Source organism: Quercus robur, chromosome 1, assembly GCF_932294415.1.
Source record: "Quercus robur chromosome 1, dhQueRobu3.1, whole genome shotgun sequence".
Taxonomy (NCBI): domain Eukaryota; kingdom Viridiplantae; phylum Streptophyta; class Magnoliopsida; order Fagales; family Fagaceae; genus Quercus; species Quercus robur.
The window spans coordinates 16014971-16027926 of NC_065534.1; the positions used below are offsets into that span (position 1 = coordinate 16014971).

General features: G+C 32.8%; 2 protein-coding genes across 2 annotated transcripts; both read left to right on the forward strand.

Moving 5' to 3' along the window:
• The first annotated feature begins 1539 nt into the window (after nucleotides 1–1539).
• On the forward strand, nucleotides 1540–5468 carry LOC126723100 (30S ribosomal protein S16-2, chloroplastic/mitochondrial-like). Its single transcript, XM_050426377.1, has 5 exons — nucleotides 1540–1687; nucleotides 1791–1928; nucleotides 2877–2922; nucleotides 4662–4861; nucleotides 4961–5468. The coding sequence occupies exons 2-5, from the start codon at nucleotides 1796–1798 to the stop codon at nucleotides 5038–5040; spliced, it is 459 nt and encodes a 152-aa protein (XP_050282334.1). The 5' UTR covers nucleotides 1540–1687; nucleotides 1791–1795; the 3' UTR covers nucleotides 5041–5468.
• Nucleotides 5469–5851: 383 nt separating this feature from the next.
• On the forward strand, nucleotides 5852–10140 carry LOC126723092 (vacuolar protein sorting-associated protein 24 homolog 1). The gene is made up of 6 exons (XM_050426371.1): nucleotides 5852–6230; nucleotides 6353–6429; nucleotides 7594–7696; nucleotides 8791–8912; nucleotides 9456–9650; nucleotides 9775–10140. The coding sequence occupies exons 1-6, from the start codon at nucleotides 6119–6121 to the stop codon at nucleotides 9853–9855; spliced, it is 690 nt and encodes a 229-aa protein (XP_050282328.1). The 5' UTR covers nucleotides 5852–6118; the 3' UTR covers nucleotides 9856–10140.
• The last annotated feature ends 2816 nt before the right edge of the window (nucleotides 10141–12956 follow it).

Consider the following 12956-nt stretch of genomic DNA (forward strand, 5'->3'; position numbering starts at 1 on the left):
AGTCATCATATTCTTTCTTTTTGGATTTTTTCACAGTTGTGATTTTATTTGCTGAATAAGGGATAAGAACTGCACTAACGTGGCACTAGGACCCGTAGGTAGGTAGCTTTGACACTGCTTGGGAAACAAGTCTTGGACATTGAGAGGGACATTAGGAGTACTGTGATTGGTACACGTGTTCTTAAGGTGACTCATTGTGACTAATAAGGGATGTTCTCATAGTCTCTGACCTTAGAAAGTCACTATCTCCCTTTTTATTAGTGCTTGAGTACCATATTAAGTGTAAATCTTACTTCCTTCTCAAGGCAGTTATGCCTTTAGCACGGACCAAGACAAGATCCCTTAGCCAACGCTTCCTCTCCCTTTACTCACAGCCACTCCAGGTGTAGAGTCCAGATTCAACCACTTACGTATTCTCCCATGCCTTAGTGGGGTTATGTACACTTAGTTAATCACATGATGGGCTAATACTCAAAAATGGTTTTGCATTATATTGAAACTGCTAAAAAAAAAAAAGGCTAAATTACAAATTTCACTACTTAACTTTATTCAAAATTTATTTCAGTCTTATAATTTTAAATTTGATCATTTTAGTCTTATAACTTTAATGATTATTCAATGCAGACATTCAGTTAAAAATTCACAGTCACCCAAAAACTAAGGGCATTTTGGTATTTTTAAGCTTCTTAATTAAAAAAAAAAATCTAAAAAAAAAATTTAAAAATAAACTTCTCACTCTCCTTCTTTCTATTTTTTTTAAATTTTTTTTTATTTTTTTATTTTTTATATAGAAAACTCCTTCTTTCTAATATGATCTCTCTCCCCAACCTTCATCGCAAGTCGCTCCATTGTAAGGCTGTTGACAATGAAATTGGAAGGTGTAAAACTTGAATTTTACACCATATTCTTATAGAATTTAATTTTTTACAAATATCCAATATATTAAGTTTTACATTGGACAAAGTTTAGCAAAAAACTTGGTTATAACTTAAGGCTACAACTTTACTCAATATCTTTTTATTAGATGTGAATTTTGAAAAATCTACCGTTAAATTACATTTTATTCTTATATCTTTCATATTTGCAAAATTTTCAGAAGATAAAAAATCGGTAGCTATGTCATCAATTAATTTTTAAATTTCAAGTTTTTGTAGAATAAATTTATGCATACAAAATAAATTTATAAATCAAATAATAAATATAATTTGATTGACACGAAATTTTAAATGTGTGTTAAGAATTTAAAGAAAATGCAATGTAACAGTTAGATTTTCAAAATATATAGACTTATTAATTTTTTAAGTGAGAATTGTAGTTTTAGACTTCAACAAAATTTGTAGCCAAAATTTGGTCCTTTTACATTTGACCATTTTAAAAAAAAATTTATTTGTATGTAATGTAACATAATTCCCCCTTTTTATAATCATATTTTTAAATTTTTTTTAGTAATATTTTTTTTGAGTAAATTTTTTATTTTTAGTAATCAGATTGGTAAATAGAAATTAGAAAGTAACATGCTGGATAATGAATATAAAAGAGTTCGTAGACTTCCCTCCTAGTACTAAGTGGTAACTATAGTGAAACATTGTCCGTCTCTCCTTAAACCCTGTCTGGTCTCCTTAAACCCTAATCGTGGAAATTCGTCACCTGTCTCTCTCAGCGACCCCAATTTAGGAATTTACAAACGGTAAAGCTATCATCTTCAACAAATTACAATCTTCGAACCCCACAACTTCATTCATTTTCCCCTGTTAATAATTTGGTGTATTATTATTATTGATTATTGACAGAGAAAATGCCGGTTCGGATCCGATTGGCTCGGTTCGGATGCAAAAACAAACCCTTTTACCGGGTCATGGCTGCCGATAGCAGGTCTCCTCGTGATGGCAAGCACCTCGAAGTCTTAGGCTACTACAATCCCTTGCCAGGTACAATTCTTTGAGTTACTTTCATTTTTAAGTGAATGTTAAATTTTTTTGGTATATTTGTCATATGATTAACAACTAAACTAACTTATCTCTATAATTTCGTTATTCCCATTAACAAAGATTAGATTTTTTTGGTTGCAAATCTTACTTCCATATGGAATGTCATGTGGGGTTTGATACAAATTATTATTAATATTATTATTATTATTATTATTGTTGTTGTTGTTGAGTAAATTTTGGGAAAACAAAAGGAACTGAAATGTTAGTGGCACCCAAAAAAAAAAAAAAACCCTGTACTCTGCTGAGCATAGTGTGGCTGTTGAGCTTAGAAAGTTTGGATTTTTAGTGCTTTGAAACCAAGAGTAAGACAAATTTTAAAATTTTACGATTTGTAATTCTATTTTATGCGTGTAGGGTTATTTCTAGAACTGTTTTGTTGCTTCCTCGGCCTTGCAAATGATGATGGCGTCTAATCAGATGCGTTCTAACAGCTATGACAACAATGAAATGCTTGGAAACATCATTGCTTGCTAAATTTTCATCCAACCCATTACATGACAATTCGTTATCCACGTGTACATTTTGTTACATGACCTATTTAATAGTCACGTGACATGCTTAAATGATTTGATGATTTATGTGATTTAATATATGTGGATGGTTATATGAAACACCACGTAATAAGTTGGAGTAGATTCCTCCAATCTAGTTTGGAGGAAATCTTTGTTCTTTCCTTTCAATCTTCATGGTAACCAATAGAGGTTCACTGTCTTGTTGCCAAGGAATTGTTGCAACCTAGAAAAGAAACATATTTAGAATTTTGAATCTTAAAACCTTGATATCTTTTAAGAAAGAAAAATTGAATAGATTGGATTGGTGGATTTTTATTTCATTAAGATATAAAAGCAACAAATAAGATTAACTTGAGGTTATGTTTCTTTTGTGTAGGCCAAGATGGTGGCAAACGAATGGGTCTTAATTTTGAAAGGGTGAAGTAAGTAGTTTTCTTCAATTTGTTGTTCTTTCTTACTTTCAATTGATATGCTTTGAATTCTTAGTGAAAGGTAGCATTTGAACATTGTTAGTCATAATTAGAAACTTTCTTTTTAAATTTTCAATCCTTTTTTATTTCATTAATTCAAAATCAATTGATTTTGGCTTTTTCGTCCCCTTATTGGTCATAGTTGCACATAAGAACTAGATAATTGCATCTCTCTCTCTCTCCACACCCACACAGTGTGAGCATGTGTGCACTTGTATTATTGATCTTTTGCTTTAAAAATGGGTTATTTATTTGCTTTCTTGTTTCTCATCTATGTACAAACTATAGATTTTAAAGGTGGGGAATAGTGTCAATGTTAATCTTTTAAGTTTTATGCTAATTTAAGAACTAGAATATATCAGGCATTATCTGTGCGGATGTAGCTACCTGGTGTTAAAGTGGCCAGAGTTTGAAGCCTCACACAGAGGAACACGTGTGTATAGTATAAAATAAACCCTTAGCAAATGTGTGCCTGTTTTCTGTCTATTAATTTTTCCTGATGGTGCCATGGTGGGTTAGCAAAAGATTGAAGGGTGTGCCAAGAAGTTAGGAGTAGACAGGAGGATGGCAGAAGTGGGTCAAGGTAGCAGAATGGTAAGGAGGCAGGGTTGGTTCATGCCACCAAAGTAGGGAGAAATTGGCCAGAGATGTGTTGTTCAGCCCATGCCATAGGCATCAAAGGGTTGAGGAGAAAAGGCCTTTCAAGTGAAGCCCCAATCATTTGACAGGGAGCAGGGTATGTTGAGGGGAGGAGTGGTGGAGGAAGATTCCTGAATTTAGACTAAGGGGGTTGCAGTGTAGGATGGTCAAGGCACACAGAAGGTTCAAATATAGTATGTTTCTCAAGTAGCAATCAGCACAGAGCTTGAAGTGGAAATATTCTTCACCTGAATCATTTCTTGAAAACCACTTGAAAGATTCCAAAGTTGCCTCACACAGTTGATAGACCATCTTTATTGTATAGCCATCAACAATTTTTCCATGGTTCAACTTGAGGGTTGGTTTTTCAAGGAATTGCAATTAGGGGCAATGTCTCTTCAACTGTTGATATTAAGATGATTTCTGATGGATTCTCCTAAGACACACTCTGAATCTTTTTTTTAGTAGAAAAGTTATTTAAGCTACTTATGCAAATGCTATGGCTTCATGATTGAGTTGGTTAGGCCAAGGCCTGGTCTTTACATTGCTCATGGGAAAATTCTGGGGCTATCATGAGAATCACTTGTAAGACAGCTGGAACCTTGTATAGTTTTTATATTGCTCTATATCAGATGTGTTTCTGCTTAATGTGAAATTCCCTAGTCCTAGATTGAATAGTTACCTATTTTTGCCATGCCCTAGAAAAGGCTTAGATGTTATCCTTTTCTTTTTTCTGCCCTGTTTATATATATATATATATATATATATGTATGTATGTATATACAAATTGGCTGCTTTCAAGTGGAATTAATACTTTAATTTATTTGAAGTTTAAAAGTTGGAACTTCTCTACTTTGGATATTTATCTGTTCTGTATTTCTGGATCAGCATTGAAGGATTTAAACATGCTGGATGTTTTGTCTACTATGAAAGCATTTCTATTTGCATTAAATTTCTAAGTGATTGCCCCTATCTGTGTTTTTTGGTTGAGTGTAACAAAGGTCTGTCGTATTTATTTATTTATTTTTTCTAATTATACACGCTGTCTGCAGATATTGGCTATCTGTTGGGGCTCAACCCTCAGAATCTGTGCAGCGCATTCTTTTCAGAGCAGGGGTACTTCCTCCTCCGCCAATGATGGCAATGGGATGTAAAGGTGGACCATGTGACACACGTCCTGTTGATCCTATGACTGGTCGCATCTTGACCCTAGAGAAGCCACTTAATGCTGACCAGGCAAAGGACTCTGAAGGTGATGTAGATGGTGAAGAAGGCCCAAGTACATCATGAAATTCTTCATTGCAGTTTTTAAGATTTTCTTCTTATACTTGTCTCTTTGATCTCTTTTTAGGGGGAGGGGGGTATCCAGGGTCTCAAGAATCTTTGTTTCTTCTCGGATATCCTCCGGAGAAGCAGCCTGGTCTTGCTTAACCTTCGAGTTTGGACAATAAGTCTCATCTTTTCTGGGAAGGCAGCAGCTTGTGTAGTGATATTGGTACTTTGCTGCATCACAGATTGGGTTGAATCATGAATGTAGATGTACTTGATGTGTTTTTTTTTTTTTTTGTGTGTGTGTGTGTGTGTGTGTGTGTATTCCCAAATTGCCAGCCAAGTTTGCCCCTCCTTGAACTACACACAAGTAGTTTCACCGAGAATGATTTGAGAGCAAAGTACTTTCCAAGAATAATTGACTTCCTTGCAGATATCCTCTTTGTGGGAAGCTGATTTGTGATTCTGTGAATGTAATGTTTAGGATACTGCTCTCCAAGAGTTCTCCTTTTTGTTCAAACTTAAAAAGTTGTAAAACGTGTGTAAAGAAGTTTTTGAGGACAGACCTTTATGATTAAGGTTTTACCTTAGATTGAGGCCCATTGGGCCATCCTTCTAGTGGATGGCCCACAGCATTATTAACTTTTTCATAATATTAAAAAAAATTGTTTGGATAAAAAATTAGACATGATTTATCCATGTGATTATAAGCTAGTAATAAAAAAAAAAAAATTTGTGTGGTTTTTTTTTTAAAATTTATTTTTAAAATTATAAAAATAAGTGGATTTTAATTAACTTAATGAATAAATCATTTTATTCATAGACATGGGATAGACTATAGACTACAAATGTATTACTATATATTTATATTTAAAAAAATTATTCTTTATAAAATGCCACAAGTCACGGTCACAGCTATATTTTTATTTTCAGTTTAGGGGAAAAAAAAAAAATCTATTTATAGAATAAAATGAATTGAAAATTGAGATTAGTGTTTTAGGTATGACTAAAACACGTAGCAATGGAGAAGCTTTTCGATTACGCGTACTCTAGAAAAGAACAACAAGAAGGAACCGACGAGTGTTGACACTTGACATATCCATTTGTTTTTCTTCTTCTAAACTACGTAGTACTAATATTATTTTATCATAGTATTTGTAAATCCAATTCTTGAGGAAAATAAAAGTAAACAGTGGAACTAGTTTGATAAGATTTCATCTGGATTGTCGGTGTTGGGAAAATGGAGAAGGTGATGAATATGCTGAAGCCAAAGCCAAACCCACAACAGCAACTCAGAGATTGGCAGCGTAGGCTTCGCCAAGAGTGCCGCAACACCGAGCGCCAAATCCGAGGCAATTTTCTCATCTGGGTCACTTTTATTTTATGTTTTTATTTGGTTTTTATGGATTTTGGATTCTTGGGTGTGTGTTTAATTTTGAGATTGTTTTCTCTAATCTGATGGGTTTGGTTTCAGATATACAGAGGGAGGAGAAAAGTGTACAGAAAGCTATAAGAGATGCTGCCAAGAGAAATGACATGGGGTCTGCCAAGGTATACACTTCCAACAACCTTGCATTCCATTCCCTTTTTGAATTTTCAATTTCTGTTTCCTTTAAGTATATGAAATTTGTTGTTGAAAAAAAAGCTAATTTGTAGTTGATAGTGTTATTTTTGGATTTGGGGTAACATGTTGATGTGGGTGCTTGTTGAAAGAAAGTGTAACTAATAAATGATGTAATATAGTGTTGAACTTGAACACCCAGATCAAACTATTCAGTGTTTAAGCTTCAATGAAGGTTCAACTACTTCTTTGAAGTTGAGACTTAAGGGAAAGAGAGCCGGTTGGTATTGTGTTTGATTGGTAGCCATCCTTGTATGCTACTTGGCTAGCATTTGTATCGCCACCTTACATATGGTTCAATGAGTACTGAAGATTAGTCTAGTGCATTAGCGGCTTTGCATATTTAAATTATTTAGCTGATTTTCATGTTGGTGATTGTACTTTTCTTTAATCATAATAAGCCTGAACTTAAGAATGACCCCAACTCTGCCATACTATGACTCATGTTGAGACGAAGCTTGATTATTTAATTTCAATTCATATTCTTGATTTGATGAGGTAGATCTCTGATGAGTGAGGCCTTACTGATTAGAAAACAATTGAACTTGTAAAGCAAGTTGGGTAACTTTAACAAGTCTTATTCATTTCATAGTAGCGAGACATCATTATTTGTACACCAGTGGGTTTTTTTTTTTTTTTTGGTTAAATTATTATTTTTTACATTAACTAACTTGAATGGGGGATAAAAGGTGGTTTCATGATAATTGAATCTTTTACTCAAATAATTGACCCTGTTATCAGCACATTTGGTTTCTGTTCACAATCAAGGAAACCTATCCAAAAAAAAAAATGTTCACAATCAAGGAAACACTCATTTTTATTTTATAGAGATATTATGCTACAGAAGTACATTATATGTGAAGAAGTGGTTCCAATTACTGCTTTTCATGTTGGGCATCTCATTGTATATGGATGTGGTTGATCTCATTAGTCACTGCTGCTTATCAGATTGACTATTGCATATAAGGATGCCAATATAACCTTTGAGCTTAGTTGTTTTCTCCTTTGAGATTTAAGGTACAAAGATACACATGAACCAATTTGCAATTCTTCTTCACTTTTCTCCTTTTTTTTGTGTGGTAATTTTATCACAGGCGCTTGCTAAGGAAATTGTGAGATCTAGAAGAACAGTGAACCGTCTCTATGAAAATAAGGCACAAATGAATTCAATATCAATGCATCTTGGAGAAAGTGTTGGTATGATGCTTAACACATCTAAATTTACTGCTTTCTTTTTCTTTTTGGTCCCTCAGAAATTAATTCATTTCAGTTGTTGTGGAATATGGTACGGACTTCTATCAAGTCAAATGCATAACAGAATTATCGTCACAGAACATCCAGATATGCATAAAATCAATTATTGTCAAAATTTAAGATCAAAATTCTTCATGGTTCAGTCACTAGTTTTGGTTCTGAAATGAATAGAAGGGTGAAGGCATCCATGCATAATACTGAGAGAGAATTGTTTCAGAGTATTTACCCTATTTAAAATCTCATGATAGAGCACTTTCTTTTTTGATCTCATTATTGATCACTGATTCTTAGTGACTTGTGAAGGTTTGCTTCAAGAAAGGATCTTTAGTCTTTGAGACTCAAGATTCAAACTTGACTAGGATTATCGTTTCTTATTAATTCTTGAATAGGAATAATTTCACAGAATGAAGGTGGGGAAAGGTGCGATATAAATATACATACGTACATACAGAGCAAAACTTAGTGCAATATCTAAGGTGCAGTACATCCGATCTTGCAATAAAACTGCCTCATGGACGTGGGACCATATTAGCTGTGGTAAGCATTTACCTAAAAGACTTGAAAACCAAATGCTGTAACACCCCTCTCTCTCTCTCTCTCTGAGTTTTAGGTTTAACAGAAGTTTCATCTTGTTGTTTTCCCAGCTCTTCCTTGATCCCTGAGATGATGATGGTGGGTTTTGCTTCATCGCCAATCCAGAGATCCTAGTGCCTTGTGGTCCATTGATGAGGACAACCTCATCGTAGAAAAAAATTATTGGAAAAATGAAAGAACTTTGGACATCCAAGACTTTCTGTCTGTGTTGAACAAACTTATGATTTTATAGAATTTAATTCCAGCAAAAAAAGAAAAAGAAATTTAAAAAATTCCATTGACATGTATATAGAAATTATTTAATCCTCTTTCAATATTTTCAGTCTTTAGTCTTTACTTGGATGTGGTTCCTTTGGATGGATATTTGAATTCTCTTCAATGGTTTGAATTTCTGTAGTCTATTTTATTTCATTTTCATTTTCATTTTTTGGTTGATTTTGCAGCAATTGCCCGTACTGTTGGTCATCTATCTAAAAGTGCTGAGGTCATGAAGCTTGTTAATAACCTAATGAAGGCTCCACAAATGGCTGTTTCAATGCAAGAATTCAGCAAAGAGATGATCAAGGTATCCTCATTGTTGCTGTTCACTTTGCATCAAAAAACAAAAGAGGACAGCTTTAGTTTGGGTATAGATAATGGAATTAATGGATGGCATTGCAATCTTTGGAATTTCAAATGCAAAAATATTCCCATTTCATCAGTTCTAAATAGGATTCAACTTTTTTAGTATTTGCTTTTTAAACCAAGATTTCCATGGTTTGTTTATGATTATGTATAACCCTTGTATCATATATAAAAGAAATATTCCCCTTTTGCTGTTTGGTTATATATCTCTTTGGTTAAATTTCAAAGAGTGGATGTAACAGTTGTTACTCTTAAATACTTAATGAAGGCTATATCTTATTATAAAATTCAATGCTTTGGGATTGGATCTGAATTTCATTTTTAATATTCTGATAAAGAACTTTAGGGTGAATATATATGGCAAATTCTGAATATTGTACCTTATAAAGCTTATTGTTAAACATAACTAATTTGGATTTAGATCATGGATGTTTAACCATTAACTTCTCCATTGAGTAAGTATTTTTGTGTTTGTGATTTGTAGGCAGGGATCATAGAGGAGATGGTGAATGATGCTGTTGACTCAGCACTGGACTCCGAGGATATAGAAGATGAAATAGAAGAAGAAGTTGATAAGGTCTTAACTGCAATAGCTGGCGAGACTGCTGCACAGCTTCCAGAAGCAGTCAGAAAGGAAAGGGTGAAGCAACCTGCTCAGGTTGTAGCGGCTGCAGAGGAGGTATGTGTTACTTGATTCCCCTGTAATGGCCCTTCTTTAAGCTATTCTTTTCTGGCCTTGATTGAATGAAGAGGCTGTAACTACATTTACCCTGTAACGTGGAATATGTATTGGGCTCATGTAGGAAGAGGCTGTAGCTGAGGGTGCTGACGATGACGAGGAATTGGAAGAAATTAGGGCCCGGCTTGCCAAAGTTAGGTCTTAGTTTAAGCTTCCGAGCCTATACCCTCTAGCAATGCTAGCATAGTATATATGAGAAAAAGTTGAGTTTGTTTACTTGCATTTAGCCTCTTGATCATATTAAAATGGGAGCCGATGAAGCCTAATTCAATACTGCTAATGAGAATGGAGAGGAACATCTTCTGTACATTATACTAGAAGCAGCTTTGCAAGAATTAAGAGTTTTTAGCTGTAATTTGTGTAATAATTGCAAATCGTTGTTTTTGATGCTATGAATATAATTCCATCCTGCAGATTTGGAAGTCTTTCATGCTATGATGCAAATGAGACATTTCATGAAACACAGGAAACTGAATGCTGCAATTACAACCCAACATAAAACGGAATGATAGTTTATAAATAAACAAGCTTATTCTTGTACAAACAAAAAATGCCATTATGTTAATTAATATGCATCTCAGGCAAGGATTATCTGGTGCCCAACAGGCAACAGTACAAACATGCTGCCTAAAAGCATTTATTGTTTAAAAGTTCATGACAAAAGCCACGCTCTAAAATGCAATTTCTTCAAGTACCAGCTTATTTTACCACTTGAATCTGCTTGAGATATTAGAGCTGCTCTCATTTTTCTGTTGTGAACCACTAACGAAAAGAAGATGAGTCATAAGGCAAAAGTTTTAGTGAAGTTTTTCACGTTTCAATTTTGTGTTTCGGTTCACATAATTTGTTTGATACTCATCTATAGAACGTGACGAATGCTTCCAATCTATAGCCATCTGATGTAGGGCCGGCTCTAGACATTATGGGGCCTTAGGCGAACAATTAAAAACAGCCTTTTTTATTTTTTATTTTATATATATATATATATATTTATGTATTAAAAAAATTAATATTTTTATACCATAATATATTTATTTAAAATTTGTTTTTCTTGCCTTTTAAGACTCAAAATATCTAATTAAATTTTTGTATTTAATTTTTTCTAAGATCTCTTTTTTGAGATGCAAAAGGGATAATTTTTCTTTTTGTTTTTTCATTTTTTTTTTAATAATCCTTTAGTATTATTGTTTCCTTTTGTTTTGTTTTGTTTTTTTCTTTTAGTTACATGTGTTCCAATGTTTTTTTTTGTTTTGTTTTGTTTTTGTTTTTGTTTTTTTGTTTTTTGTTATTTTTTTTTTGTTTTTGTTTTTGTATTTGTATTTGTTTTTGTTTTTGTTTTTGCTTTTGCTTTTCGTTTTTGTTTTTTTTTTGTTTTTTGTTTTTGTTTTTTTGTTTTTGTTTTTGTTTTTGTTTTTTTTGTTTTTTGTTTTTTGTTTTTGATTTTGTTTTTGTTTTTTTTTGTTTTTGTTTTTGTTTTGTTTTTGTTTTTTGTTTTTTTGTTTTTTGTTTTTTGTTTTTGTTTTTGTTTTTGTTTTTTTTTGTTTTTGTTTTTGTTTTGTTTTTTTTTTGTTTTTGTTTTTTTTGTTTTTGTTTTTATTTTTTTTGTTTTTGTTTTTTGTTTTTTTGTTTTTTGTTTTTTTTTTTGTTTTGTTTTTTTGTTTTGTTTTTTTGTTTTTTGGATTGAAGTCTTTTGTTGTAGTAATACACAACTAAAAGGTCCAAAACACAGGATTTGGAATAAAAATTAAACACATCCCATAAAAAATTAAAATAAAACCCAAGTTTAAAAAATATATACAGTAAAAGTAAAACCAAAATGCCAAGCCACAAGTCTTATTAACAGCAATGTCAACCACAACCCATATTTAAAAATACTACATTAAAGAAAAAGCAATGAACCCAAAACACAAGAGTCAAGACTAGCGGTAGCAGAGAGAGTGTGTCAAAGAAAGAGATATCAGATCTTAGATCATAGAAGAGAGAGGAAAATAAACTCATATTAGAGAGAAGAAGACCATACCTTAGTCAATTCTACTAGTGTGTTAGTGTGAGAATAGATTAGACAGAGAAGAAGTGGAGGTGCGATACCAAGCCACCAAAGGAAGGGATTCAAATTAGATCAGTAGTGATTAGTGGAGAGGAAGAATGAGTTTTTGCAAATGGCTAAGGCAGAGCTAAGAGAGCAAGACAGAGAGAGAAATGGTATGGGTAAAAAAATTTTGGGATTTGGGATTTTTGATTTGTAATTTGTTTTGTGTGTAATTTTTTTAGACATAGCTTATTGTTAATGTTGGTTTGTCTAGAGGTTAAATGACTTTATTTTTGGGATAACTGATTTTGTTTAGACTAGAGGATTTTCTTCTTGTTCTTGGCTCAAAAGGATGGAGCAGATTTTATTTACTTCTTCATTTTTTTTTTTGAGATTCATTAGGGGTCAAAAATAATTTGTTGATATGTTGGGGCAAAGTTTAATTTTTTAGGCTATATAAATGCTACCCATTTTTTTCCAAAATTTTGGGGCCTCCTTCCACTAGGGGGCCTTAGGCCATTGCCTAATTGGCCTAGTGGAAGGGCCGACCCTGATTTGATGCAGCTACTTTTAGCCTGTAATATCAAACACCCAAAAGCCACACAAATTTCTCTTGAACTGCCTAATTTGCTAGTCATGGTGTAGTGTATGTCCAATTCTTACCATTTTGCATGTGTATCAAATAGAGTCCAAAAAACTAAGAAACTGGATCCTTTCCAAATAAATCCCCCAATTCTCTTTTGTTTTTACCATGAAGAATAAATCCCCCAATTTTCTCTTATTTTTACCATGAAGTGCAATACGTGATACTTATCTGATTTTTAAATTTCACACATCTTACATCTAAATAAAAATTGGGGGGACCTTCATTTTCACATACTATTTTGTTTTTATATTGTGATGACCCAATCAAGCACTATTTCAATTTTAAATACTAAGAGAGTAAGATATTAAAAATTTGTGTATTTAATTTACATTTATTGACCCCACTATGATATGGGGTGAAAAGGCATTGGGGTCATTCGGTAAAATGAAATTTAATGGACCTAAGATTTTTTTAATTAAAAACTGCTAAAGTTACATAAATTTTACAAAATAACATTTATACGTTTATGTGGCAATGATTTTTTTTTTTGGAGGAAAATGTGGCAATGAATTTGATTAATGAGTTTCAACCACCTAATAAATAAAAATTTGGATTGTTTTTTTATGATTGG

Coding starts and splice junctions, on each gene's coding strand:
- LOC126723092 (XM_050426371.1), top strand. CDS start 6,119: ATGGAGAAGGTGATGAATATGCTGAAGCCAAAGCCAAACCCACAACAG. Junction 7,697..8,790: donor GCATCTTGGAGAAAGTGTTG/GTATGATGCTTA, acceptor TTGATTTTGCAG/CAATTGCCCGTACTGTTGGT. Junction 8,913..9,455: donor TCAGCAAAGAGATGATCAAG/GTATCCTCATTG, acceptor TGTGATTTGTAG/GCAGGGATCATAGAGGAGAT.
- LOC126723100 (XM_050426377.1), top strand. CDS start 1,796: ATGCCGGTTCGGATCCGATTGGCTCGGTTCGGATGCAAAAACAAACCC. Junction 1,929..2,876: donor CTACTACAATCCCTTGCCAG/GTACAATTCTTT, acceptor TCTTTTGTGTAG/GCCAAGATGGTGGCAAACGA. Junction 2,923..4,661: donor CTTAATTTTGAAAGGGTGAA/GTAAGTAGTTTT, acceptor CGCTGTCTGCAG/ATATTGGCTATCTGTTGGGG.